We start from the raw sequence: 25257 nt of genomic DNA, 5'->3' as shown, positions 1-25257 counted from the left end.
TGGGGGACTGTTCTAGATGTGGGTGACAGAGCCCTGGACAAAGCCAAGGCCTTGTTCTCCTGGACCTTATATTCAGGCCAAGGGAAAGAGTTGAAAGAAAGAAAGAATTGTGTGGTACACTACGTGGTGATCACTGCTAAAGATGAAAACAAAGGAGGATAAGGAGATGGAGAGGGGCGAGGGGACAGGGAGTGACAGGTGCACCTCGGTGATAAGGTGGCATTTGAATTGGGATCCAAAAGAAAGCAGACAGTGAGCCAAGAGGTTATCTGGGAAGAACGTTTCAGACAGAAGGAACAGCAGGGGCAAAAGCTCTGAGCTCAGCACATTTTCATCTAGGCCTGGGGTGGGCGGAAGACTCTTGTGGGGGCAGGGAATCAGAAACACCCGTGGGGGTGGGGGTCAGGCCACAAAATCTCCCCCAACCACCTCCACCAGAGAGTCTGAGCAGCGTTCAGTGCAGGGAGACCCTTGACCACCCCCCAAATATCACCCCTGAGGGGGAAAGGTATGTCTCCCTTATCCATGAAGCAGAAAAACCGTGGAGAATCCAGAGCTGAGAACACACACGGTCTCAAGAAGGCTGCAGTTTGGTGAAAGGCACAGTATTAGAGGAGAAGGTGAGGACACCCAGGACTTCCACTCCCTGTGCAGGGCCAGAAGGACCTTCTTAGGTGACAGGTCTTACTTGGGTGACAGGCCACAGGTATGTTCTGAGCTGAGGGGCCACTGTGAGCTAAGCTGGGGAGAGCTGGGGGACCCGAACGTCATTCCATGTGACTGGTGGGGAGCCAGCAGGCCATGGGGAGATCAGGGGTGGCAGCAGGAGTTGAGTCATAGTGGGCCTTAGGGTGCCATGGGAAGGCATTTGGATTTTTCTGGTAAGCTGTCTGGAGCCATTGGAGAAAGCAGGCCAGCAGATGGTTGGATTCCTATAACAGGGGACAATGGTGGCAGTGAGGGCAGCAGGGGTGGATTCGGGAGCATCAGAGAATTAAAAGTCTGAACTTGATGGGCGGGGTCCAGGGGAAAGTGATGGGAAGAGCCCAGAAGGACCCTGGGCTCCTGGCTTGGGCAGCTGGGTGCCACTGACTGAGACAGGGACAAAGGAGGAAGTTCAGCTTTAAGCATGTTGGATTCAGGGCAGGACTGAGCCGAGACCCTGTGAGCCACCCACAAATGCGATCTCAGACCACAGCCCTGAGGAAACCAAGAGAACAGGGCGCGAGCAGAAAACAGACTTGCACTAGGGCACCCAGGTCTGTCTCCCTCATCAGAATGGCTTGATTTACTGAGCATTTGGAACATGTGAGGCCGTTTGCTGGCACTCCCTTACAGGAGGCCGTTTACTCCTCACGATGACTCTTCTGGGTAGTGGGCGGGTCTCAGTTTTACAAGCGAGGAAGCCGAGATGCAAGAGGTTAGGAGGTTGTCCAAAAGAACAGAACAGATGAGACACTGCACGCCGATCCCCCATGGCCTCCCGCCTGCTGATGGCGGCCTCTTAAGCGGGTGCTGAAGGGAACTGGGGTGGTTTAGGGAAGGCTGGTAACTTTGATCTTAGGGAGAGAGAGCCGGGTCTTGCCTGCCACCTCCAGCCCTGCATTTAATAAACATCTGTGGCATGGATGTGCCTTATTCCTTGTGAAAGATGGAGCCCTGGTTGTCGGGGCTGCGGGGCAACCCAGTGTGACATGGACAGCACTGTCCCAAAACTCAAGAAGGGACATAACCCGCCCCCATCTCCTCCTGGCTGAGCGCCCATGTTGTGTGCACACACAGGCCTCCTTCGGCAGCACGTTAGAGCTCCAGGAGCCCCCGTTCCAGTGCTCGCAGGGGTGCTGCAGGGAGAGGTAACAGCCTGTGGAAGCCGAGTGACCCCATGTGAGGCTGGGGGCCCTCGGCCAGCATCCTTGGCTGGTCGTGGCTAGACAGGCAGTGGCAGGTGCGGGCGGCTCTCCCGTGGATGTGGCTGGCCGCCCCGCCTGTGAGCGCTGTGACTATTTTGGGTCCTGTTTTCCCTCCCCCTCATCCCCACTTCAACCATCTTGCCCCTGGGGCTGCAGCCACTTAAATACGTAAATGCTGACTTGACTTCACCCTCCTCCTTACTCTTGTCCCTCACGCTGTGCCTGACTCCCAGGAAGCCCGCTCAGCACAGGAACGGAAGGAGCCAGCCCATCCCAAGGACCCTTTGTGGTTGCCCCCCACTCCACCTTGGCAGGGCGTGGCCCAGACAGCCCTTTGTCGCTCTTCGTGGAGCAAGGCGTCCCGTGATTCCCCAGCTCATGTCGAGTTGAGCACAATTTCTATGAACAGGCCTGTCAGGGGCGCCGGGGTGGCTCAGTCGTTCAAGTGTCTGATTCTTGGCTTCAGCCCAGGTCACGATCTTGGGTCTTGGGATCACGCCCCATGGCAGGCTCCTTCCTCAGTGGGAGTCTGCTTGAGGGCTCTCTCCCTCTCCCTCTGTCCCTCTCCCAGCTCATGCTCTCTCTCTCTCTCAAATAAATAAGTCTTCAAACAAACAAATGAACATGAACAAACAAAGCCTGTTAGTAGAAATGCATTCCAGAAAAAGACTAGAAGAGAAAGGGATTCCAGAAAAAGACTAGAAGATCTGGGATTACAAACTGGTGGGGCGAATTAGGGGTGAAGTTAAGGAAAGTAGCTCAGTCCGTACGCGACTCAATTTTCCTCTCTGTGTAGAAGGGGTAATTGTGCTCTCAGGAAAATTCTCTGACTGACAAGTTGGAAGGTTTCTAGGACCGTATCCATATCAATGGGCCATTGGGCGACTTGTTCCCTTGCTTCCCACACTTGCCACTCGGAAGTAAAAATAACTTATCTTCCAGATTATTAATAGGGTGATCTGTTTCCTGACCTGGCTCCATCCAGAATGAAGAAACTATGAATTCATAGTATGAGTTGTGCCTCCATAGTGTGCTGATGGAGAGGCCCTGTTGGGGGGGCTTTCTTGGGGTGGGTGTTGGTGACTAAGGGTAAGAGCGGGCTTGGGGTGAGGCAGAGCCCCCTTGGTGGTCAGATCCAGAGGACCAGCCAGTCTCTCTCTATGTGCCTCCTGGGGTTGTGCAGTGCTCCGGTCCTGCCGGCAGCAGGCTGGGCGGATGCCCCCTCAGAAGACTGGGCTTGTCTGGGGAGATCTGGAGGGGTAGGGCGCCGGACTCTTGGAAGTCCCCAAGCCAAGGTTTGGACGGCTGCAAGTAGAGCAGATTCAGCCCAGAGTCTTGGCAGAGGGGACTCTGCCTTGTTGTCTAGAAATAACTCTCTTGGGCTCAAAGAAGGGGGAAGGGTGACTGGGCCCAGGAGGGGGTAACTGGGAGGATCAGAGGATTGGGCTCCAGGGTCAGAACCTGGAGGGGTCTGCAAGGCCTTCTGCAGGGCAGGGCTGAGCTGAAGCCATTGGCACTTACCTGGAGGGTCTCCTCCATTCCCAGTGTGCCCTGATTCCCTTCACCCTGAGTGCGAGCACCGTGCCCTTTATGTGGCCGCCTGCAGGCAGCTGGTGTGGGGCGGAAGGACATGCAGGGGAGGGCACAGGGTAATTAGTTAAAGGTCAGACCCTGGTAACATCAGCCAGAGAGGGCCATCCAGGGTTCTAACAAACACTCCCCTTCTCTGCCACCACTCCCACCATCAGTCCTCAGGATGGTGCCAGAAGAAAGAGGTCCAAACTGGAAACGACCGAGACCTTCCCTTTGAGGTCTGCCCAGACCATTCATTGATCCATCTGAGTCTAGGCCCAGGAAGAGGCATAATGAAGGAAATGAACAAAAATCCACACACTTTATGGAGTTTGTGTTCAAGGGGGGTGAGATAGGAAATGAACAAGATAAAAATATATATGGTATTTTTAGCTAGGAGTAAGTGCTAATAAGACAAACGAAAACAGACCAGAGGAATAGAAAATGTCAGAGATCCCTCAAGTTGTACTTGTCAGTCCAGGCAAGGTCCAGATGAGGGATGGGTTTTGAGTAAAGACCTGTAGGAAGGGAGGGAGCTGGTGATGTGGGGGTGTGTGGTCATGATGTGGGGGATCAGGGTAGAGGAATTCCAGGCAGACACCACAGTCAGTGCAAATGTCCTGAGGCAGGCGCATTGAAAGAACATTGCCTGGAGGGGAAGTCAGGGCGACTCAAGGGTGCACTCAGGATGCACAGAAGAGTGGTGTGACTGTGCTTGCTTCCACAGGAGAAGCTGGAGTATTTCTTCCTCATTGTTTTCTCGATCGAAGCCGCCATGAAGATCATTGCCTACGGCTTCCTATTCCATCAGGATGCCTACCTGCGCAGTGGCTGGAACGTGCTAGACTTCATCATTGTCTTCCTAGGGTGAGGCCCCAGTGTGGGGGGTGGGTGGGTTGGAAGTCAGAGGGGATCTCTGAGATCACTGTGCCCACCACCACCAGCAGCCTCCCAGAGCAAGATGGAACCCCAGCACTGTGCCAGGGGTAGCCTCTGGAAGGACCAGCTCCCGCACAGATGTAGCCAGTGCTGGGGGAGAGTGAAGCACTCCCAGCTCACACACCCCTTCCCCAGCGAGACACTCCGCGTTCCTTTGTTCTCACACCACACACAGTTGGAAATGATGGACGTGGTTTCAGCGGCCAGCAATTTCTGGACGTTTATAAATTTTTCAACCTTTGTCATCTATTCATGTCTTCCATGGTCTTGTACTAAGCACCTGCTATCTGGGTTCGCAAAGATGGACATTTAGGAATCCATATTTGTCAGCTAGGGTTGCCGTAACAAAGTCCCACCAACAGGGGTCCAGGGGGCCTCTAACAACAGCATTTGTCTTCCCCCCCACACCCGGTTCTGGAGCCCAGAGGTCCAGCGCACGGTCCCCACTGGGGCTTCTTTGCGCCTCCAAATCCCCTCTTCTTCCAATGACACCAGTCGACTGGCTTGGCATCGACCCTCACAGCCTCACTTCAGTCTTTAAAAAATCCCTTGTCTCCAAATACAGCCACATTCTGAGGGACTGAGGGTCAGGGCTTCGACATATGAATGTGAGGGGCACACGGTTCAGTCCATAACATAATAATCCCCATTATAACAGGAGCATTTACCAAGCACTTACTATGTGTTTTACATGTAACATCTCATTGAGGATCTTCAACCATCTCAGTTTTCCCATTTAAGGAGACTAAGGCTCAGAGAGGTCAAGCAACCAGCCCTCGGTCACAGAGCCAGCCAGCTGCAGTGCCAGGACTCGAACCAGGAGATCTTGGTTCCAGAGTTTGCTATTCAACCACGACGCTGCCCTTTGGCACCCTGGGGAAAACAGAAGTCTGTGAATCAGCCTCCGCTCTTAATGAGCTGCCTTGGTGGGAGGCCAAGACCAATGTACACAGAATAATGGAGTGTCAGAAGACACTACCACACAGTGCCTCATTGTACTGACACAGGAGAGTGTCCCAGGGGTTCGGTCGTCAAAGGAAGGATTCATAAAGAAGGGTTGGAGATGGCCTTCAAACGATAATGGGACTTGGAGTAAATTGAGAGGAGGAGCAGATGAGCAGGGAAGGAAAAAAAAAGGGCATTGTTGGAAAGCACAGCACGAGGAACCCTCACAGAGAGACCTCGCTTCCGGCTTTCTGCTCTGGGTCCCCACTGAGGGCACCGCTGCTGGTGACCTTCAGCCCACCATGGGATATACTCAGCTCCCCAGCCGGGGACCGTGAGTCCCTGTGGCATGTGGACCTCAGCTCCCCTCGGCACCCAGACATCTCAGCTGGATCCAGTATTCTTTTCCCTGCGTCTGAACTTGGCCTCAGAATCTTTTCTAATGAAATTTTCCAGACAGGCATGACCAAATCTGAGTTAGTGGTCGATGAAAGTTATCACTCCCCGCTAGGCTTTTCCACAGTGTCCCCTGAGCACAGATGGGACATGGGTCCCAGACCCACAGAACAGGGGCTTATCTGACCCTCCTCTCTCCCTCTTCTCCACTCTAGGGTTTTCACCGTGATTCTGGAACAGGTTAACGTCATCCAAAGCAACACAGCCCCGATGAGCAGCAAAGGGGCTGGTCTGGACGTCAAGGCCCTGAGAGCCTTCCGCGTGCTCAGACCCCTCCGGCTGGTGTCCGGGGTGCCGAGTGGGTGACAGTGCCCCTCAGATGCCCTTCCTCCTTTCCCAGCCCATTCCCTTGCCCAGCCCTAGACCCCCCCCTCCCACCTTGCTGTCCCCGAGGCTTCCCAGGATATAGAGAGAGGGAGGGCCAGGAGCCCAAGAGAGGTGATGACTCTCCTTTCCTCCTCCCTGCTCCCCCTCTGCAGGCCTGCAGGTGGTCCTCAACTCCATCTTCAAGGCCATGCTGCCCCTGTTCCACATCGCCCTGCTCGTCCTCTTCATGGTCATCATCTATGCCATCATCGGGCTGGAGCTCTTCAAAGGCAAGATGCATAAGACCTGCTACTTCATCGGGACAGGTGAGCTTGCAGGGCTGTGGGGAGGAGGGAGTGGCCCTAGGGCAACTCAAAAGGCACAGCCACCTCAGCCGTGAAGGACCCCGCAACTAGGTCATTTCTTCCCACACCTGTTGTCCTGAGGAATGGGTTGCTCTTGGACAAGGACAGATCTGCCAAGGTCAATGATCAAGGGAAGTGGGCCAAGGACTGGGCCACGGTTTAATCTGCAGCGCACCCAGCCCGGACCAACACGGTATCTTTGGGCTTTCCAGGCCAGCTGTGGACTGAGATGCAGACTTGGGACAAGCCTGAATTTCTATTTGTACTTTTCTTGCAGCACTTGTTTTTGCTTTGATCTGAGCGGCCCCTCCAAGCAGGGACCCACAGATTGGTGTCTAAAGGGGATCCAAAGAAAGCACCCAAGAGCCGAAGGGTCATTTGTAGGGTCATCAGAGAGAACATACCTTGAAGGCTCAAATGAACTTGAGCCAAGCCTTCCAAAGCAGCCGTTCTCAAACTGTTTGCCCCAGGACTCCTTACACTCTTAAAAATTATTAAGGACCCCAAAGAGCCTTTGTGGATATGAACTTTAGTCTCTGATATCCATTGATATCCATAGATAGGAAAACTGAGGAAAATGTCATAATATTAATTTATGAATTCATTTTCAAAGAACAGTGATAAGCCTGTTACTTAGGAACATAGATATCTTATGAAAAATAACTATATTTTTCCAAACCAAGAATTTGGTTAATACTTAAATTTCTTTAATACTTAAAGAAAGGTACTGTCTTACATTTTGTCTTAATCTCTTTAATGAGTTGGCTTGATAGAATCTTCTGGATTCACACAGCTGCTTCTGTGTTCTGTCTGTTGTGAAATCGCACATCATGTAGGCTCTAGAAAACTCCACTCTGCATTCATTGAAAGACTGGGAGATGAAATAATGTCTTGGCATTCTTATAAAAATAATTTTGTCCAGGGGCACCTGGGTGGCTCAGTCGGTTAAGTGTTTGCCTTCAACTCAGGTCATGATTCCAGGGTCCTGGGGTCGAGCCTGATGTCTGGCTCCCTGTTCAGTGAGGCGTCTGCTTCTCCCTTGGCCTGGAGCTCCCCCTGCTTGTGCTTTCTCTCCGTCAAATAAATACATAAAATCTTTCTTTAAAAATTAAAAAGAAAATTATTTTGCCCAGGTAGGTGCCCTGAAAAGGTGTGGGTCCCCCACTCCAAGACTCAGTGCTGCCAGCTGGCAGTGTCCGTCTGTCTCAGTTAGGAGCCTAACTTCTACTGGGGTCTACAGGAACGGAACATGGCACCAGAAAGAGGTGACTTCTATTAGGACAATTCCTCCCAGACTCGAACTCACCAGAATAACCCAGGATGGACAAGATAGCCAAGATCCACAGTGTCGCAGGATACTCCTCACATCCCCAGACCCACTGACAAGGGGACAGGCAGCCCGAGGTCCAAATCCAAGACAAGGCAGTGAACTCTGATAGAACTTTTGGTGGTTCCATTCCTAGTTCTCTCCCAGCTCAGCCCCTTCCTGTTCCTGTAACAATCTAAGTCCTATAATGAGCCTTATCCAAACAGAGAGAAGGAGACTTTTTTAAAAAGATTTTTATTTATTTGACAGACAGAGATCGCAAGTAGGCAGAGGGGCAGGCAGAGAGAGAGGAGGAAGCAGGCTCCCTGCTGAGCAGAAAGCCCGATGCGGGGCTCGATCCCAGGATTCTGGGATCATGACCTGAGCCGAAGGCAGAGGTTTTAACCCACTGAGCCACCCAGGTGCCCCGAGGAGACTTTTTATCACAACCTTCCATATCTGAGACCCGGAGGTCTCACCTGGTGTCCTCATGCATTCTTGACCAGTGCTGGCCAGTGGTGCTCCAAAACCTTTCTGGGATGGGAGTTACCTGACTTGAGGGGTCAGGGACCCACTCAGAGCTCAGAATTCATCAATGTTCTCCTCTCCCATCTCTAGAAGACTGAGCCAACCTGGTAAATATGGGTGAGGTAGGGCATTCCAGCTCTGATGAGCTCATCGATTCTCTGAACACAATAGGAGACAAAAATGTCCTAAGATAAAAGGGGACCCAGGATGTCATCGACACTGAAGGATTTTAGAGACAATATGAGCACCATCTAGTGACACAGAGGGGACTGCAGCCGGTTGGGAACACCTACTAGGAGCAGACCCTTGCCCCTAAAACTTCATGTCGAAGGGCAGCTCATCTCAGTCCCACTGGGACATCTCCATGTGGCTCCCAGAAAGAACACAAGTCAGAACACGGGTGGCCCCACCCTCATACCTCCGCCCCAGCCACAACGCTGCCTCCTTTTTTAAAGTTCTGTGGGCAGGCATGACATTCACGTTACCCTTGCTACACAAGTGGTACTTCATAGGAAACTGATCCTTGAAGACGACCCTCTCATGAGGCCATAAGGCCCAAGATACCATCGCGGCTGCCCGTAGACACCCACCGCCGGCCGGGGCCCCAGCAGTCCTCCTCCAGCTCCGTGTGCTCCTGGGGAGCACTCCTTTACATTTCCGGCTGAGTGAGCTCTAGACCTAGTCCTCAGTCATCACAGATGACTCTTCCTCCATTCTTGTCCATCCACACTTCCAATCTGATGCCTGCACTGCCTCTGCCTCCAGATATCGTGGCCACGGTGGAGAACGAGAAGCCCTCACCCTGCGCCAGGACGGGATCGGGGCGCCCGTGCACCATCAACGGCAGTGAGTGTCGGGGTGGCTGGCCGGGGCCCAACCATGGCATCACCCACTTCGACAACTTTGGCTTCTCCATGCTCACCGTGTACCAGTGCATCACCATGGAGGGCTGGACCGACGTTCTCTACTGGGTGGGTCTGGCCCCTGCGGCTGCAGAGCCCCCTACCTTCATCCCCAGGTTCTAGGGACCGGGTAGGGGGAGGGGGAGAGGTGGTGCTGTTGGTCTGACTCTAATGTCCACTGCTCCTTCTAACCCCTCCCTGGGAAACCTACATAGGGTGCATGTCCCCCTTCTTGTCCCCAAGTATGTGTGTCCCAGTATCCTCTGGGCAGTTCCCAAGGTACAGCCTGTCTGTGCAGGACCTAAGAGGTGGGTGAGGAGTGGAGACCAGGAATCCAGGGGTTCTGGTCTCAACTTTTCTAACTTTTCCCGAAACCTGCCCATGGGTGACTCATTCCTGATGACCTCGAATCTCAGATTTCCTGAGGGATGAAGAGCCCTTTGAGTCCTGTTTTGCCCCAGAGCAAGACTGCTTTCTGATATAATATCACTAGGTATCACTTTCCTTGCTTATAAAATAAAAATACCAATACCTCATAGGGTAGTTGCAGGTTACTAGGCAGATTAGCTAAACTGTAGCAGTGCCAACAACATGGTCAATGCTACATTAGTTTCCTTGTTGGAGTATATTATTTGCTGGGTGTTATCCGGAGCTAGTTTGCATTTCTTATTTAATCCTCCCACCACGGAAGGCATTGTTCCCACTTTACAGATGAATAAACTGAGGCTCAGAGAGGTTCAACAGTTATGGAGCTAGCGAGCAGTAGATCCAAGAATTGAACTCATCCATCTGGCTCTGAGCCCAGAACTCTTAACCACACGTGACACTGCCTGTTGAAGCAAAGGTTGTCAAACTGTCAGATGCTTTGCAAATAGAAAGGATTAGTACGAATAGTTCTTGTAAGCTCATATTATGGGAGCATATTATCAAACATTTCAAAGGCCTGTCACATGTGTTATTTCACCTCTGCTACAAGTCTGTGAGGGGCAAGCACAGAGCATCATCCCCGTGGACAGATGGGATAATGCTCAGAGATGTTAAGTGACTTGTCTAGGGTCACAGAGCTTGTTCATGAACGAGCTGGCCACGCTCAGTCCAAGAATTCTTTGTGCTTCTTCTACTTTGAAAAGTCTTAGCTGTCAAGAAACCACCTGGGGGGAGGGGAGTGTATCAGAGAGCTGACCCAGGGACGTGGATGGCTGGAGGGAGAAATGGGTGAATCGTGTCTGGGCCAAGTGGACAATCAGCAAGGCTCCTTTTGAAAAGCCCTTCTAACTCCAGGCCCCAGGGCTTTGCGGGGAGGAGTGTCCCCTCACTGGGCCCAGATGGCCGGCCTCTCTCCTTCTCCTCCAGGGTCAGGTGGAGACTGAGAATCCGGAGTCTGGAAGGGGACGTGAGTCCTCGGGTCAGGATGTGCGTGCTCAGGTGTGAATGGGACTCACACCTCTGTCTGGACCAGGTCAATGATGCCATCGGGAACGAGTGGCCCTGGATCTACTTTGTCACCCTCATTCTGCTGGGATCCTTCTTCATTCTCAACCTGGTCCTGGGTGTCCTGAGTGGGTAAGGAAGCTCACAGGCGGCTGGGAGGAGAGGGGGGGATGGGAGAGGAGAAGAGGGAGGGAAGGTAGGAGGGAGAAGGGACAGCAGGGTGGCGGGAGGAGGGGAGAGAAGGAGGAAAAGAGCCAGAGGGACAAAGAGAGTCGAGGGTAGAGAAGGAAGAGGAGTGAGAGGAGGAGGAGGACCAGGGCAGGGAGATGCGGGTTAGAACCCCCACTCATCCCTGTTGCTAGGAGCCTGCTCCCAGGTTAGCAAGGGGGATATTGAAGATAAAGGTAGGAGCCCCTTAATTTTTAACTTTTTCCTTCTCCTCCAGCCTTCTCCCGTCCTTTCTTCCTTGGTCCCTCTGCACCCCCACTCCCTCTGAGGGAAGCCCCTGAGACCCCAGCCTCCTGCCCCTGGAGGCAGCTAATGCTTTGGCATCACGGGTCAGTGTAGCCTTCTAGTGAGGCCCCGGGCCCTGAAGCTTAAATCCTTACACTACTGCTTGAGGGCTGTGTGACCTTTAGCTAATTACCTAACCTCTCTGTGCCTCGGTCCACATCCTTCCAATGGGAATAATCTCATAGGGTCGTTGGGAGGAGAAAATGAGCTAATACATGCAAAGCACTTAGAATTGAGCACATAATGAGCACTAAGTACTGAGAGTCATTATTAATGAGAGAGGTTCTCTTTGTGAGGGCTCCCCGCCTCCCGCCCGCCAGCCACAGCGGACAGTCTGGAAGTGACCATGCACCTACTTCCCCACTGCCATCATCCCACCCCAGAAGCTTCCCCCCAGGCATTGTGTAGGCAGAATTCAGGGGGTTCCATGAACTTGAATAAGAAGAACTTGTCTTTGCTTTTTATTAACTCTAATTGAAGTTCAGCGTTTCCTTTTAACAGGCGTGGAGACCACACGCCATAGTAGTGTTACTAGCAGTGACTCTGACTTGTCCCAGTAGAAACCACGTGTCCCATTACAAATGTTGCAAAGAGTGCTTCCACTCCCTACTATTTTGAAACTGTAATGGTTGTTAGGTTGGCAACCAGACCTTGCCAGTTAATGAGTTAATAAAGAAACATATGTGGTATTTTATCACAATTTCCTTATAGTTCAGTAACTGTATTTTAATATAATCGATTCCTTTTGCAGTGAGAGAGTTTTATGTTGTGTATTTCACAACATTATTCTGAGGAGGGACCCATACATTTTGTGGAACTACTCAAGGATCCACAGCATGGAAAGGTCCAGAACCCATGCCTGGGCCCATCCCCTGGGGGCCGGTGCTGAGGGCTGAGGTGCTCACATCACAAGCCCAGCACCGTGCTCTTGTCTCCCCCTCCCCCGACCCTGCTTAGAGGCCAAGGGTTGCCTCTGCTGGTCGGAAGACTGCTCGCTGGCCCTCAGGTCCCTTCCTTCTGCCACATGGTTTCTTCTAGACTCAGGAGAATTCCCTCCAGGTTTTGGGTCTATAAGCCCAGCTACATTTCTCAGGTAGCTTCAAGGTTGGGCAGCATGGAGAATGTGAAGATCCGTGGCTGATTCTGTGAGGGCAATGGGCTGTCATGTCGTTAACCCTTAATATCCAAGGAAACCCCAAGATGAGATACGATGACAGATGGGAGGAGCAGAAAGCAATGAGAAAGGCAGGCTGTCTGGTGGGGGGGGAGGGGGATGGTGAGGGGGTGGGAGAGTGGCTGCCCCTCCACCACCTGGAAGGACACCTGGACCCCAGGTGACCCCCTGGACCAGAAGGTGGGGCCACACCCAGCCACAGAATGTGCTTTCTCTGTTTTTGGGATGCTCAGTCCTCCTCCAGCCCCTTTCCCTTTTCTCCTCCCTCCCCCATCTCCCCTGTTCCACTTTAGGGAATTCACCAAGGAGCGGGAGAAGGCCAAGTCCAGGGGAACCTTCCAAAAGCTCCGGGAGAAGCAGCAGCTGGAGGAGGACCTGCGGGGCTACATGAGCTGGATCACGCAGGGCGAGGTCATGGACGTTGAGGACTTGAGAGAAGGTTTGGGCCCAAAGGCATGGTCAGCCTGCCCTCCCCACCCCTAAGCTGCCCTATGCAGTCAGTGCCCACTGGGAGCGCTGAGTCAGGGAAAGTCCTGCAAGCCTGGGAGGCCCACGGAGCTGTATAACGTTGCCATGCTGCTGGTAAGAGAACTCAGGCCCTTAAAGGGCGAGTGACTTGCCTAAAGCCTTACACCTGGAAATGATGGCATCCGGGTGTGCCGGGGGCTCTTCCTAGAGTACAAAGCACCGTGCTACCTGTCCATAACCACCCCCTGCCCAGGTGTGGGCTCTTTCTTGGGCCCCAAACACACAGGGATCCAGGCCTGCCTAGGGCCCATTTTCACAGATGTCTCCAGTCAATGGCCCCTTTTCCAGGTGTGTCTAGCGCAGAGGGGCCCAGAAGACTGGTCCACTCTTTCTCTCTTGTTCCCAGGGAAGCTGTCTTTGGATGAAGGAGGCTCTGACACAGAGAGCTTGTATGAAATCGAGGGCTTGAACAAAATCATTCAGTTCGTGTGAGTATCCTCTTCTCCCCAGAGTCTTCCCAGCCTCAGAACTCCCAGAGATAGGGAGTTAGAACCCATTTACTGGTCCCCATTTACTGGACCTTAGAGTCACGTTCGCCATCCTTTAGGGCACTCAGCAGATGACCTAATTATATACTACATCGGGAAGAAAGTGGGAGCCTGCCAGGGGGCAAGGGAGAGAATCTGGCTGCTACCCTGTGATCAGAGTGGCGTTGGTGGGACAATTAGTCCTGGAAAGCTCTGCTCAGGAAGAGGGAAGGTGTGTGCTGCAAAGAAGTAGCACAGAGAGGTGTGCGGGAAGGACGCTGGCCTCCCCAGGAATCTGGAGACAGGGGAGGCTCCAACCTCGCGTCTTTGTCTCAAGAGGAAGGTGTGTTTGGTTGGTTGGCTGCTTCCTCTTCCAAATCCATACCCACTTGTGAGTTTGGAAGATCAAACAGAGAAATACATCAAAGAAAAGATGAAGGTCCCCACTGCCCTTCAAAGAGGTAACCATGGTAACAGATGCGTATCCCTTCAAGACCTTTGCTATGCTTTTCTCTCTCTACACACACACACACACACACACACACACACACACACCAGGTTTTTTTGTTTGGCCTGGCTTTTTACATGCAGGGTTCCTTATGCTAACTACCCTGGCTACTGAGCCTAGAACAGTGCCCAGCATACAGGAGGTCCTGGCAAACACCTGATGAAGAAGATATACATAGTATCAAGTAACATATTTTTAACTTAAAAAATATCTAGGGCAACTTTATACATACGCACGTGTCTTTTTTTTTTTTTTAAGACTTTAATTTTTTTAGAGCAGTTTTAGGTTCATGGCAGAATGGAACAGAAGGTACAGAGATTTCTCATATCCACCCCCAGCACACAGGCACCGCCCATTAATTAACATCCCCCACCAGAAAGCTGAGGTGTACCTTGGGGCTCCCTCTTGGTGCTGTCCCCTCTGTGGGTTTGGGCAAATGTGTAATGACATGGATTCATCATTCTAATATCATTCAGAGTATTTTCCCTCCTCCCCCGACCTGGCAACTAACAACTGATGTTGTTATCGTTTCTGTAGTTTTGCTTTTTCCAGAATGTCATATATTTGGAATCACACAGCACATAGCCTGTTCAGACTGGCTTCATTCTGCTAGTGATAGACCTTTGAGTTTCCTTCATGCCTGTCCATGGCTGGATGGCTCAACTTTGTCTGGTGTATCTTTGAGTGTTAGTCCACAGGATGAATATACCACAAAATATTAATCTTTGCTGGTTTTGGCAATGCCGATAGCGCTGTAGGAACAGTCCTGCATAAGTCCACCAGTCAGATTCCTAGAAATGGAATTTCTGGATCAAAGCATATATATTTTTAAACCTTGGTCAGTGCTGCCAAATTGTTCTCCAAAAAATGTTGCAGTGATTGTGGCAGTGCCCTTTCCACACACCCTCACCAACACCAGGTATGACTAATCCATTACACAATTGTTTTTCTAATGAACAAAACACATCCCCCCCCCCCAGTGTGTTTTAATTAAAATGGAAGTGTGTGGGGCCCCTGTTGTATGGCAGGCACTGTGCTAAGCATTCTGCTTGCATTATCTCTAATTCCTGGGATCATTATTTTTCTCCTTTGAAAGAGGAAGAGCTTCACAAGTAGGAGGCAAGATTTTAAATCAGTCTGGCCCTGCGGCTCACGCCCTTAACGTCTCCCGTGTGGCCAGAGGAGAGAGTGGGCGATCAGATGGAGTCAGGCTGGAGCCTGTCGGAAAGCAATTCCAGAAAGGGGGGTGGGGAGCTCAGAGGAAAGCAGCTCTTTGCCTCCCCCCTCCCGTGTCTCCTCACCCAGTCGCCACTGGAGGCAGTGGAACCGCATCTTTCGCTGGAAGTGCCATGACGTGATCAAGTCCAAAGTCTTCTACTGGCTGGTGATCCTGGTCGTTGCCCTCAATACCCTGTCGATTGCCTCCGAGCACCACAACCAGCCTCTGTGGCTGACCCACTTGCAAGGTGAGACACAACAGAGTGAAGCCAGAAAGGGGACAGATGTGGCCAATGGCCAAAGCCAGTCAGTAGCACCTCAGGTTTGGCAGAAGACGTCATGGAGATATTGACATCGTTTTCTAGAAATCAGAGGCTGGTAATACTATTTTCCTCATGGCATCACTAGGGGCAATAACAGCAGCCGGTTGGGAAGCCCAGGTATCTGGGTAAATGATTACAATTTCAGATACTGAGCATAAGGATTACCAGCAATCTAGAACTCCAAGCATCCAAGTTCAAATCCTACTGCCAAAACAGCAGTCTTTCACCAACTGTTTATTGCATGCATGGTATATGTAAGGCATAGACAGTGAATTCAGATGCAGAGAGAATTAATAGGCTCCTGCCTTCCAGGAGTGTATTTAGAGGAGAAGATAGATGCTCATGAAGAATGTCAAGTCCACATAGGGAGGGCAACCATACAGGCAAATAGGGGGCAGCAAGAGAAGGATTATAGGGGAGGAATGTTGGAGCTCCGTGGACCTTAAAGAATCAGTAGATGACAGTCAAAAGGAAGGGAGGATTCCCCCAGAACGAACAGCATAAGCAAAGATGTGAGGATATAGAATAGTACGGTGAATTCAGGGAGCTGTAAGAACTTCGTATGTGACTGAGAGCAGCGGGAGGGGTGTTTGCATGTCGAGGCCCTTAAGTACTTGAGCCAAATATTGGGACTTTTAACCTTTGGGAGATGGGAAGCTAATGAAAAGTTGTCAGCAGACATATAACACGATCAGACCAGCATTTCCGAAGGATCAGTTTTGGTGGAAGTCAAGTCAGCCTCACCCCCAAGATGGATGTTCCTCTGCCTGTGGAGCTCTGAACTGCGAAAAGGCGGAGACTAAGAGAACAAGGAGACCAGTCCCAGCATGGCGGAACAAGCTACGTGCCCTCCCCACTGTAGACATGTGGTAGTGCCGCCTGAGTCATAACAACAATACTTCCAGGAAAGACAAGGAAGTATCTAGATGGCAGAAATGAAGAAACCACTGAAAGCCAGAGGCAATGAGCTCATGAATTGATTTCCAGGAACATTCTAAACCTAGAGCTAAACCCTAAAGAATGGCAGTTGGGTTCTTAATGACCGGGCAGGGACAAGAGACGGGGGCCCAGAGCCTGGGTCAGGTAAGGAACAGAACTGACCCCCTGGATAGAGCCAGAGCTTAGGGTTACCCCTTTGTGAGGGAAGCAAAAATCTCACCACATTGGGCTGGGGAAAGAAGGTGGAAGTTTATCCATGCTGGAGGTTCTGGGAATAAGAAAAAATGTCTCAGGTGAAAAAATTGAAATCCAATCTGTGCCCTGTATGTATGGGCTCCAATTTGCACTGTTCCAGATGGTGTAGGGATCCTAAGCTAAGACAGTAATATAAAAAACTAGTCAGAGGCAAGGGAAAACCCTGTGGTGCCCAGCAGAAGCAAACATAAGCCACCCTTTAGGGATGCTTCTCAAACCAAGGCAAACAGAATTCCTGCAGGGAAAAAGCATTTCCCAAAGAAGAGCTTACAACAAAACAATTGCGAAACAGGTAAGGAAGAGGGACACCCGGAGGAAGAAATATCAAGCCCAACCAACAGGAATGAGCAACCCTGGGAGCCTGAGGTAGTAGGACAATACAAAAGACACTATGTTTAAAATGATAAAAAAAATTAAAGAAGGAATATAAGTAGAAAAGAAGACTGTGTTTTTCTATGGGAAGGAGGTAGGGAAAATGCATGCATGCATTGCCACCAGTCTTCTTGAGAGCTCCTTGAATGTGTCAAGCATTGCCGATGCATTGTCTGAGTACCACCCACCCAAAGGAGTCAGAAACTTGAGGTTCCTGGCCTCTGCAGATAAATGGATGGTAGTGCCACTTACTGAGATGGGGAAGGCAATCAATGGCTGAGTTGGGGGTGGAGGAGGATGGGTACTACTCCAGTACTCATCAGCTTAGTCTTAGGCATGTTGAGTTTCAGGTACCTTTGAGATATCCCAATGGAAATGTCAAGGAGGTAGATGGCAAAATAGGTCTGGAACTCAATGGAGGGGTCTATGTTGAAGAATTAAAATCTGGGAGTCATTGGCAGGGATGACCACTGAAGCTACAGTCTTAGAAGACATCCCCAGATCATCAGAGGATATATATACTAAATGTACAGTTCAAGGCCAGCATCAATGGTTAGGTAGAGAATTACAACCGCAGAGGAAGCTTGGGAAAAGCAGGAGAAGTAGAAGAAATCCAGAAGGATATAGGGTTACAGAAGCTAAGGAAAGAGAATATTTGAAAAAGCAAGAGTGGTCAACAGTGCCTAGGGCTTCTGTAAGACCAGGAAAAATGAGGGTTAAAGTGCTCCTTGGATTTGGTGACCTGGAAGTCATTGGTGACCTTGAGAGAGCCTGTTTGTGGAGTGATCAGGTAGACCCAGTTAGACCCAGTTAGGTATGACTTAAAGAGCAAATGGAGCAGGGCAGGGTGGGAAGAAATGAAGGGATCCAAGCCAATAGCTCTCTAGGAAGTCTGGCCGTGATAGGGAGGAGAGAGCTGGGGCAGGAGCTACAGGGACAATCGGAAAGACTTCGGCATTTAAAAATGGTGATGGGAGAATCCAGTTGAAAGGAAAAGTTAAACACATAGGAAAGAGAAGTGATCATTGGCAGTGGATTTCGTGAGGGAGGGGTCGGGGGGGAGCTGGTGAGCAAAGAACAGGTAGACAGGCTGGCTTTGATAGGAGGAGGCCCCCCTCCTCCAAAAGGAGAGAAGGACATGTACAGTAATGAGACTATGGCAGGGCTTAATTAACTTTTTTTTTAGGGCTTAATTAACTTAAGCCAAATTGAATGTAATGAAACTCCCTTATGATAAACATGGTATGGCTCAGCCATGGTATAGCTATGGTATGGCTTAGCATCTGAGAAACTTACATCAGCATTCCCTCAATGGGCAAACATTCACCAGGTTTTACGGATTTTGAGAGTGGAAAAGGGATGATGCTTTTGGAAACTCAGCGAGGGGGGTTGGGGCGGAGGGCTCAGTGAAGGTCGTGGCCTGGAGACAGGGCAAGGAGAGAGAGAGCAAGCGATGCTGAGGCTGCCCCCCCCACCCCTACCCCGCAGACGTAGCCAACCGCGTGCTGCTGGCCCTCTTCACCATCGAGATGCTGATGAAGATGTATGGGCTGGGTCTGCGCCAGTACTTCATGTCCATCTTCAACCGCTTCGACTGCTTCGTGGTGTGCAGCGGCATCCTGGAGATCCTGCTGGTGGAATCGGGCGCCATGAGCCCCCTGGGCATCTCCGTGCTGCGCTGTATCCGCCTCCTCAGGATCTTCAAGATCACCAAGTGAGCGCCGGGAGGGTGGGTGCGGCTCCAGCGGCCCCACACCCATAGCGTGCCTGGTCTGCTCCACAGGGGCTCCGTCCCCCGTGGTCTGGGGTCTGGGCAAGTTCACGGGTGGCCTCTTGCCCAGGACGTCCCTCTTTCCCTAAAAGAAATGGCTTTCCCCTTTTGACCTCTTTCCTTAATTTTTTTTCCCTCTTACCTCTTACCATCTGGGCAGGGATACGGGGCGGGGGTGCAGTGAGTGGCGTGGAGGGAAGGAAGAGGACAAGAAGAGTATGGGAGAAGGAGGAAGGGGAGAAAGATGAGAGGAAAGGAGAGGTGGGGAAAGGGGGTGGAAATGAGGAGGGAGAATAAAGAATAAAGAGGGAGGGAGCAGAGACGGGCTCATTGGCTTCCCAGGATTTATGGAGCAGCGGCCTGAGCTGGGGACTGTGCTAGGCACAGGGGGTGCAGGGGTGCAAGGGAGAGAGGTGGCCCTTACTCTCCTGGGGTCCACAGTCTGGTGGGGTGGCCGGAAGTTAGCCGGCAGTCGCACAAAGGAACACGAAACGACAAACCATGAGAAGTGCTAGGACAGGCAGAAAGACTCCGCCTCCCGGAGGCCCAGAGGCTGCCCCTTCTCCCTCTGTGTCCCCTCAGGCCTGAGCCTTTGCCTTGGCCTGGCCAGACCTCAGGGGCTCCGCGGAGGCGGGGGCGTGGGGAGGGGGCGTGTCTCCTCTGCACCTGTGACCCTCTGCCCTCAGGTACTGGACGTCTCTGAGCAATCTGGTGGCGTCCCTGCTCAACTCCATCCGCTCCATCGCCTCGCTGCTGCTGCTGCTCTTCCTCTTCATCATCATCTTTGCGCTGCTGGGCATGCAGCTCTTCGGGGGCAGGTACGACTTCGAGGACACGGAGGTGCGGCGCAGCAACTTCGACAACTTCCCGCAGGCCCTCATCAGCGTCTTCCAGGTATTCAAGATTCAGGATTCCAGGATTCAATACTGCAGGTTCTGAATCCCACTTGTCCTCCAAGAGCGGGGTGGGGGGGCGGGGGGGAGCATCACTTCCTCCAGGAAGCCTTCTCAGATCTGCTGGCACGAGTTCGGGGTCCCTCTGCAGGCTCTCCTCTTCCTCTGTGCTCCTCTCCATTGTAATAGCTGCTGTTGGTCTCCTGCACCCTCTGGAGGCTGGGAGTTCTGCCTGGTTTGTCCTATTTGCTTTGTCCCTGGTACCTAGCAGGGCGCGGGCCCATGGCAGGGGCACTGATACTGACTGAGTGGAGTCTAGGGGCCCGCTTTCTCTCCCATGCCCTACTCCTGTCTCTGAGCACAGAGTCAGCCAGTGAGCTCTCCCCCAACAAGACTGAAAAAGCCCCAGAGAAATGCCAACCATTTCTCACCGCAAAGATATGGCTCAGTTCATGTTCGCCAGAAGCCGCCCAGAGGAGCGTGGCTGGGATGTACCTGAGGCCTTCAGAGCCATGGGCCTCCCGGAGGAGCTTCTTCAATGTAGAGCCGAGAAACGCTCCTCTGTGCGGGGCCGGCACTCACCGGGGAACCTCAGTCCATACCCGTGAGAAGGGCCGTGTGTGGCCATCGGCGGGTCTTCCTGGTGACTCTACCCTCTCTTCCATTCACCCCGTGGCTGGTCGGGCATCACGTGTGATGAGACACCTGACATTTCACGCTAGCTCCCTCTCCCCCTAGGTCCTAACCGGTGAAGACTGGAACTCCATGATGTACAATGGGATCATGGCCTACGGCGGACCGTCCTATCCCGGGGTGCTTGTGTGTATTTATTTCATCATCCTTTTCGTCTGTGGCAATTGTATCCCTTTGGAAGCAGGGCACAGAAAAGAGCTGTGGGAGGGGGTGGGCGAGGGCCTGAAAACGGGTCCTGGCCACACACATGCCAAGCAACAAGCCCTCCAGCTGGAGGGCAGCCCCCAGACTCATGGGGCAGGGTGGGCGGGCTAGGACATGGCAAATAGCAATTGCAGGGAGAGCTATAGGAGAGTTCCCCCCCTCCCCCCAGGAATGTTCAAGAATCACAGAGGTGACTGGTTACGGGTGGGCAGATTTCATCCTAGAGAGGCTGGTGAGCCTGGAGCAGGCAGGAGGAAGAACAAGGTTTGGCTGCAGGGCCATGAGGTTGGTAGGCAGCCTGGTCCGAAGGTTTGGGAGGCAGGCAGGGAAGAAAGAGGGAAGAGGCAGTTGGAAAATGAGACAAGCAGATGGAAGAGTGGGTGGTTGGGGCAGAGAGAGCCAGCAGGCCCCGGGGGTTCTGAGGTCTGTACACGACATTTGGTAGGTATTATGAGTAGGGGGCTGGGGAGGGAAGGAACCAGTGTTCCTGGAGCTCATGGGTGCCGAGCCTGACTCTCTCGGACAGTGCCTCACAGGCTCCCCACTTAGCCCTGTGTGGAAGCTGGGATCAGTCATGGATGGGAAATGGGGGGCACTCAAGGCCCATCATGGGTAGCCCCCTGCAGCCAGGCCGCCCTGCAGATGCTCATCCATGTCCTCGGGCCCATGCTACCCCGTGTGGTAACTCTGGCAAGAGGCCCTCTGACAAGCCCACCAAGGCAGTGGGGTTAAGCCCTGCCAACCGCTGGGCAGGGTGGGACTCTGGCCCCAGAATCTTCCTTTTCATCCACAACCCAAGACTCCTTAGCAGGATGACCTCAGATATCCTGCTCAATGTCTTCCTGGCCATCGCTGTGGACAACCTGGCTGAGGCCGAGAGCCTGACTTGTGCCCAGAAGGCCAAAGCTGAGGAGAGAAAGCGCAGAAAGATGTCCAAGTGAGTGCTGCCTCCCCAGCAGGGAGGGGCCTGGCGTGCTTGGCGGTGGCCTCCCCGCGCTGGAGCCCAATGAGCAAGGGCTGTGCCATGGTGACCCCCGTCCCAGTGGGCAGGCTTCTGCACCCACACGTTTAGGGATGACTGACGTCCTCTGAGCTGTCCCTGGGCGCAGAATTGTCCCAGGAAATGGGACAGCAGAGCCAGGCAGGATCCCACCAGGGAATCCTGGTGGGGAGTTCTGGGAACTTGCTTTCTTGAAAGGAGTCCTTTCCCTCTGCTGAGCCGTGCACGTCCTAGTGGTGGTTGGTTTCTCGGGGCTGTACTGTTCTCTCCGTCAGTCAGTTTGGCATGTAACTCTCCATAGCCTGAGACCCTCTTCTAGGAGCAGAAGCAGGACTGGTCTTCCAGTCTGACTGGAAACAAGTCACTGCAAATGAGTCACCTGGGGATCTTGTTAAAATACTGGTTCTGATTCAGAAAGTCTGGGCTGGGGTTGATGGTCGACAGGTCTAAGAAGCCCCCAGGGGGTGCCAATGCTGCTGGCTGGAGAACAAAAGCCTAGACAAAAGCCTGCTTCCTTCAACGCCCGTGTCTGCAGGAATGGTATGCCCATCCCTGGGAGGCAGGATGGGAGGAGAAAGACAGAAAGACCAGCAATGAAATCCAGATACTTCCAAAGAGTTGAGTCCCATCTTGGACCAAACCATGTTCCCACCCTCTGAATTCTTGATGAACAGGTGCAAAGACCCTTTCCACCCATCTACCTGTCAATGAACACTGAGTGTGGTTGACCAGTGAGCCATGTTTAGCCACGCGCCCAAGGTGGGCATCATGCCCTCTCGTCAGAGACTCAGGCCTATAGCCCTTCCTTCTTGGCAGCCTGCACTGTTCCATTGTCCACAGAGCTCCCTGAGCTCTGAGAACTGTCTGATTGGGCTTCTACCGTGGGCTTCCTTGGTTTTTTAACTCAGGGGTCTCCCAGACAAGTCGGAGGAGGAGAAGTCAGTGATGGCCAAGAAGCTGGAACAGAAACCCAAGGGCGAGGGCATCCCTACCACCGCCAAGGTGAGCATATCACGTGGGGTGTTTTCAGAGGCAGGATGGGGAGGGATTCTGCAAGTCCTTTGGGTCAGCCCCATGACTTAGGGTGCTGGGGGTGGGTAGGGAGGTGGAGAGGGGCTATCTGCCTGGTTATCAGCCAGGTGAGGGCTTCTGTCTCCACTCTCCTGGGGAGAAAGTCGATGGCTACACTCGCACAAGGAATCCTTTGTACTGAGAGGCACAGATACCCCAGTCTGGGAACCAGACTTCCTTAGAGTCCCAGCTTCCTACCCCAGTCAGGTGTCTCCCACCCCATTTGACACCCCCATCCCATTGCGAGGCCCAGACTGGTTCCCCCCCACTTCCTGCTTGTTCCAGCCTGGCCCTGCTCAACCCTTCTGGAAGCTGAGGAAGCGGAGGTCAAAGGGTTCGGGAGTTGGGCCCCAGACAACTAAGCCGGGGTTGCCTTGCACAGGCTCAGACAGGCTGAGGTCTTGGCAACTCGTCTGACCTTTCTGTGCCTGGCTTCTCGTTCGTAAAAAAAAAAAGAATGATCCTACTATTACCTACCCCCAGGTTGGAGGGAGGATTGAGCTAACGCCTACCCTACCCCTCCCGTAAGTGCTCAGTAAGTAGAAACTGCAGCTTTTGCTTTCCTCATCTTCATCGTATTCCTACAGCTGAAAATTGATGAGTTTGAATCTAACGTCAATGAAATAAAGGATCCTTACCCTTCGGCTGACTTCCCAGGTGAGGGTCTTGGGACTGTTGGGGTGTATGCTGGGGAGTTGATTTCTCCCCAGGGACAATCTCTTGCACGTCCCCTACCTGGATCCTTCCTCGAGTGGATCACGACACAGAGACATCCCTTCTGACCTAGTCCCGCGTATGAGCCACCGCAAGCCTGCCTCTCCCTACAATACACACGATAGAAAAAATCACACATTCTGTTTTCATTTAATTCAGCTAGTATTTACTGAGTACCCGTTACGTACTTCAGTGCTGAGGACTCCGTTTTCAAGTTTTCCATTCTGGCCACGCGGAGCAGACCACAGACATCTGTCTGTGTGGTGTAGGAGACGGACAGGTTGCTCACCCCTCAGTGTCCATCAGGTCTGGGGGCTGGACTGAAACAGGAATAAATAGAACCTTGACTTGCACTGTGGGAAAAATCGAAATGAAAGAGACAAGGGTAGGGCGGCCAAGAGGGTGATACACAGCCACAGAGAAACCGTGAACGTCTCGCAAATGGTGGTTCCCGCAGAGAGCCATTCATCTGTGCCAAGGAGAGAACACCGTGGAGAGAGCGGGGCCAGGCTGGGTTCCTGTGAACAAGCCACCTGCAAGAGGCTGGAGCCCCAGAGCTCTGAGGTTCCCTGTTAGCTCCCTCACGGGTCCTGGGAGCACAGGGTCGCTGGTGCAACTTCATGGCTCTTTGTGGGATCCGCTGATTAGCATCTGTCTACCTCAGCGACTCAAGTTCCAGGGGGACTTTCTGTGCCCCAAATGGCATAGCGTAGGCCCTCAATAAATAGATTGAATGAACACATGAAACGATTTTGCCTAGTGATGTGTGGGGAGCACAGAGCTGATAGAGACAGGACTAATAATATTTCTTCAAACATCTGCCAGTAATGAATATTTGGGTTTTAAAGTAATTCATCTCAAGCTGTTTCATCTGACGACCATGGCCTAGCAGATGAGTGTGGCTGGTATGCCGGGGAAGGTGGCTAACCCAGGAAATGGGAGGTTAAGGAAAGGGTAAGGGTTGGAAAGAAGTGGGGAGGGTAGAGGGTTGAGGGGTTGTGAGGTGGGCAGTTGGAAGGGAGTTCTTACTAAGGAGGTTGAATATGTTTATCCTGCTTCTTTCCAAAAGACAATTTGAAATGCCTTAGGCTTAGGACAAAAGATACATACAATGAAATGAACAAAATGGGCACAAACAGGGAAAAAAAGAAAGCAGATATGCTAACTTTAAGAATTAACAGTTTCTTCCATTAAGCATAAGATGTGTTTTGGGGTCCTTGGCAGCCAGGGCAAGATGGGCAGTGTCACATTAGGACGCTCGTTGTGAGGCCGGAGAAAGGGGGTGAAGCTGAGAGCCGGTGCAGAGAGCAGAATCGAGTGGAGAGAGCAGAATATAGTGGCTCTTTCCGGTCTTCCCCAAAAGGCCAGGAGGAGTAGCGGTGAGGTGGCTATGGGGTGAGGTCAACAGGAGACTGGGCAGGACCTGGACAGGGAGGGGCACCCCGACTTTGACAGCGCCCTCCAGTCTGATCACTGGATCCTCACCTCCCCGCTCACCCCAGCTGAGGAGCTCAGGGAGTGTGCTGTCTCGTGAGGCCGTGAGACTTAGCCAATAAACAGAGAGGGTCCGTCTCTTCTTCCTCTACCCCTCCCACCCCAGGATCTGCCTCAGTATACTGGCGACTGGCTGAAACTTAAGGATATTGATTTTTTTTTCCCATGCTGGCAGTTCCTCTCTGAAATGATTATTTTTAGAATCCTAGCCCAAGAGAGGAACTTAGAGTCTATTTCAATAAGCCTCCTGCCCCTAATCAATTTCACAAATTGGGAAGCTGAAACCCAAGAAGGATAGGGTCTTGCCTAGTCAGCACAGCAAGTTAGGGGCAGAGCCTGGACCACAACTCACGTCTCCTCTGGAGCACGGTCCCCCCCTCTACTTCCCAACTGCGAGCATTTGAGATGGTGTGAGTCCAGCCCTGAGACAGAAGATGAAACAGCAAGACTCCTTGACTTT

General features: G+C 52.3%; 1 protein-coding gene across 1 annotated transcript in view; it reads left to right on the top strand.

The window, feature by feature from the left end:
• CACNA1S (calcium voltage-gated channel subunit alpha1 S) overlaps positions 1-25257 on the top strand; it is a 68265-nt gene that overhangs the window by 13145 nt on the left and 29863 nt on the right. The window contains exons 3-16 of the mRNA XM_044267574.1: positions 4210-4349; positions 5978-6120; positions 6302-6454; positions 9093-9298; positions 10689-10792; positions 12641-12786; positions 13222-13303; positions 15156-15316; positions 18446-18671; positions 19415-19622; positions 20360-20480; positions 21341-21455; positions 22427-22520; positions 23177-23246. Of these exons, the coding sequence (XP_044123509.1) occupies positions 4210-4349; positions 5978-6120; positions 6302-6454; positions 9093-9298; positions 10689-10792; positions 12641-12786; positions 13222-13303; positions 15156-15316; positions 18446-18671; positions 19415-19622; positions 20360-20480; positions 21341-21455; positions 22427-22520; positions 23177-23246 (1969 nt within the window). The remainder of the gene's footprint in view (positions 1-4209; positions 4350-5977; positions 6121-6301; positions 6455-9092; positions 9299-10688; positions 10793-12640; positions 12787-13221; positions 13304-15155; positions 15317-18445; positions 18672-19414; positions 19623-20359; positions 20481-21340; positions 21456-22426; positions 22521-23176; positions 23247-25257) is intronic.

Source organism: Neovison vison, chromosome 10 (genome assembly GCF_020171115.1).
Source record: "Neovison vison isolate M4711 chromosome 10, ASM_NN_V1, whole genome shotgun sequence".
Classification (NCBI taxonomy): domain Eukaryota; kingdom Metazoa; phylum Chordata; class Mammalia; order Carnivora; family Mustelidae; genus Neogale; species Neogale vison.
The sequence above is the reverse complement of the archived record's forward strand: the minus strand, read 5'-3'. Positions and strand labels throughout refer to the sequence as shown.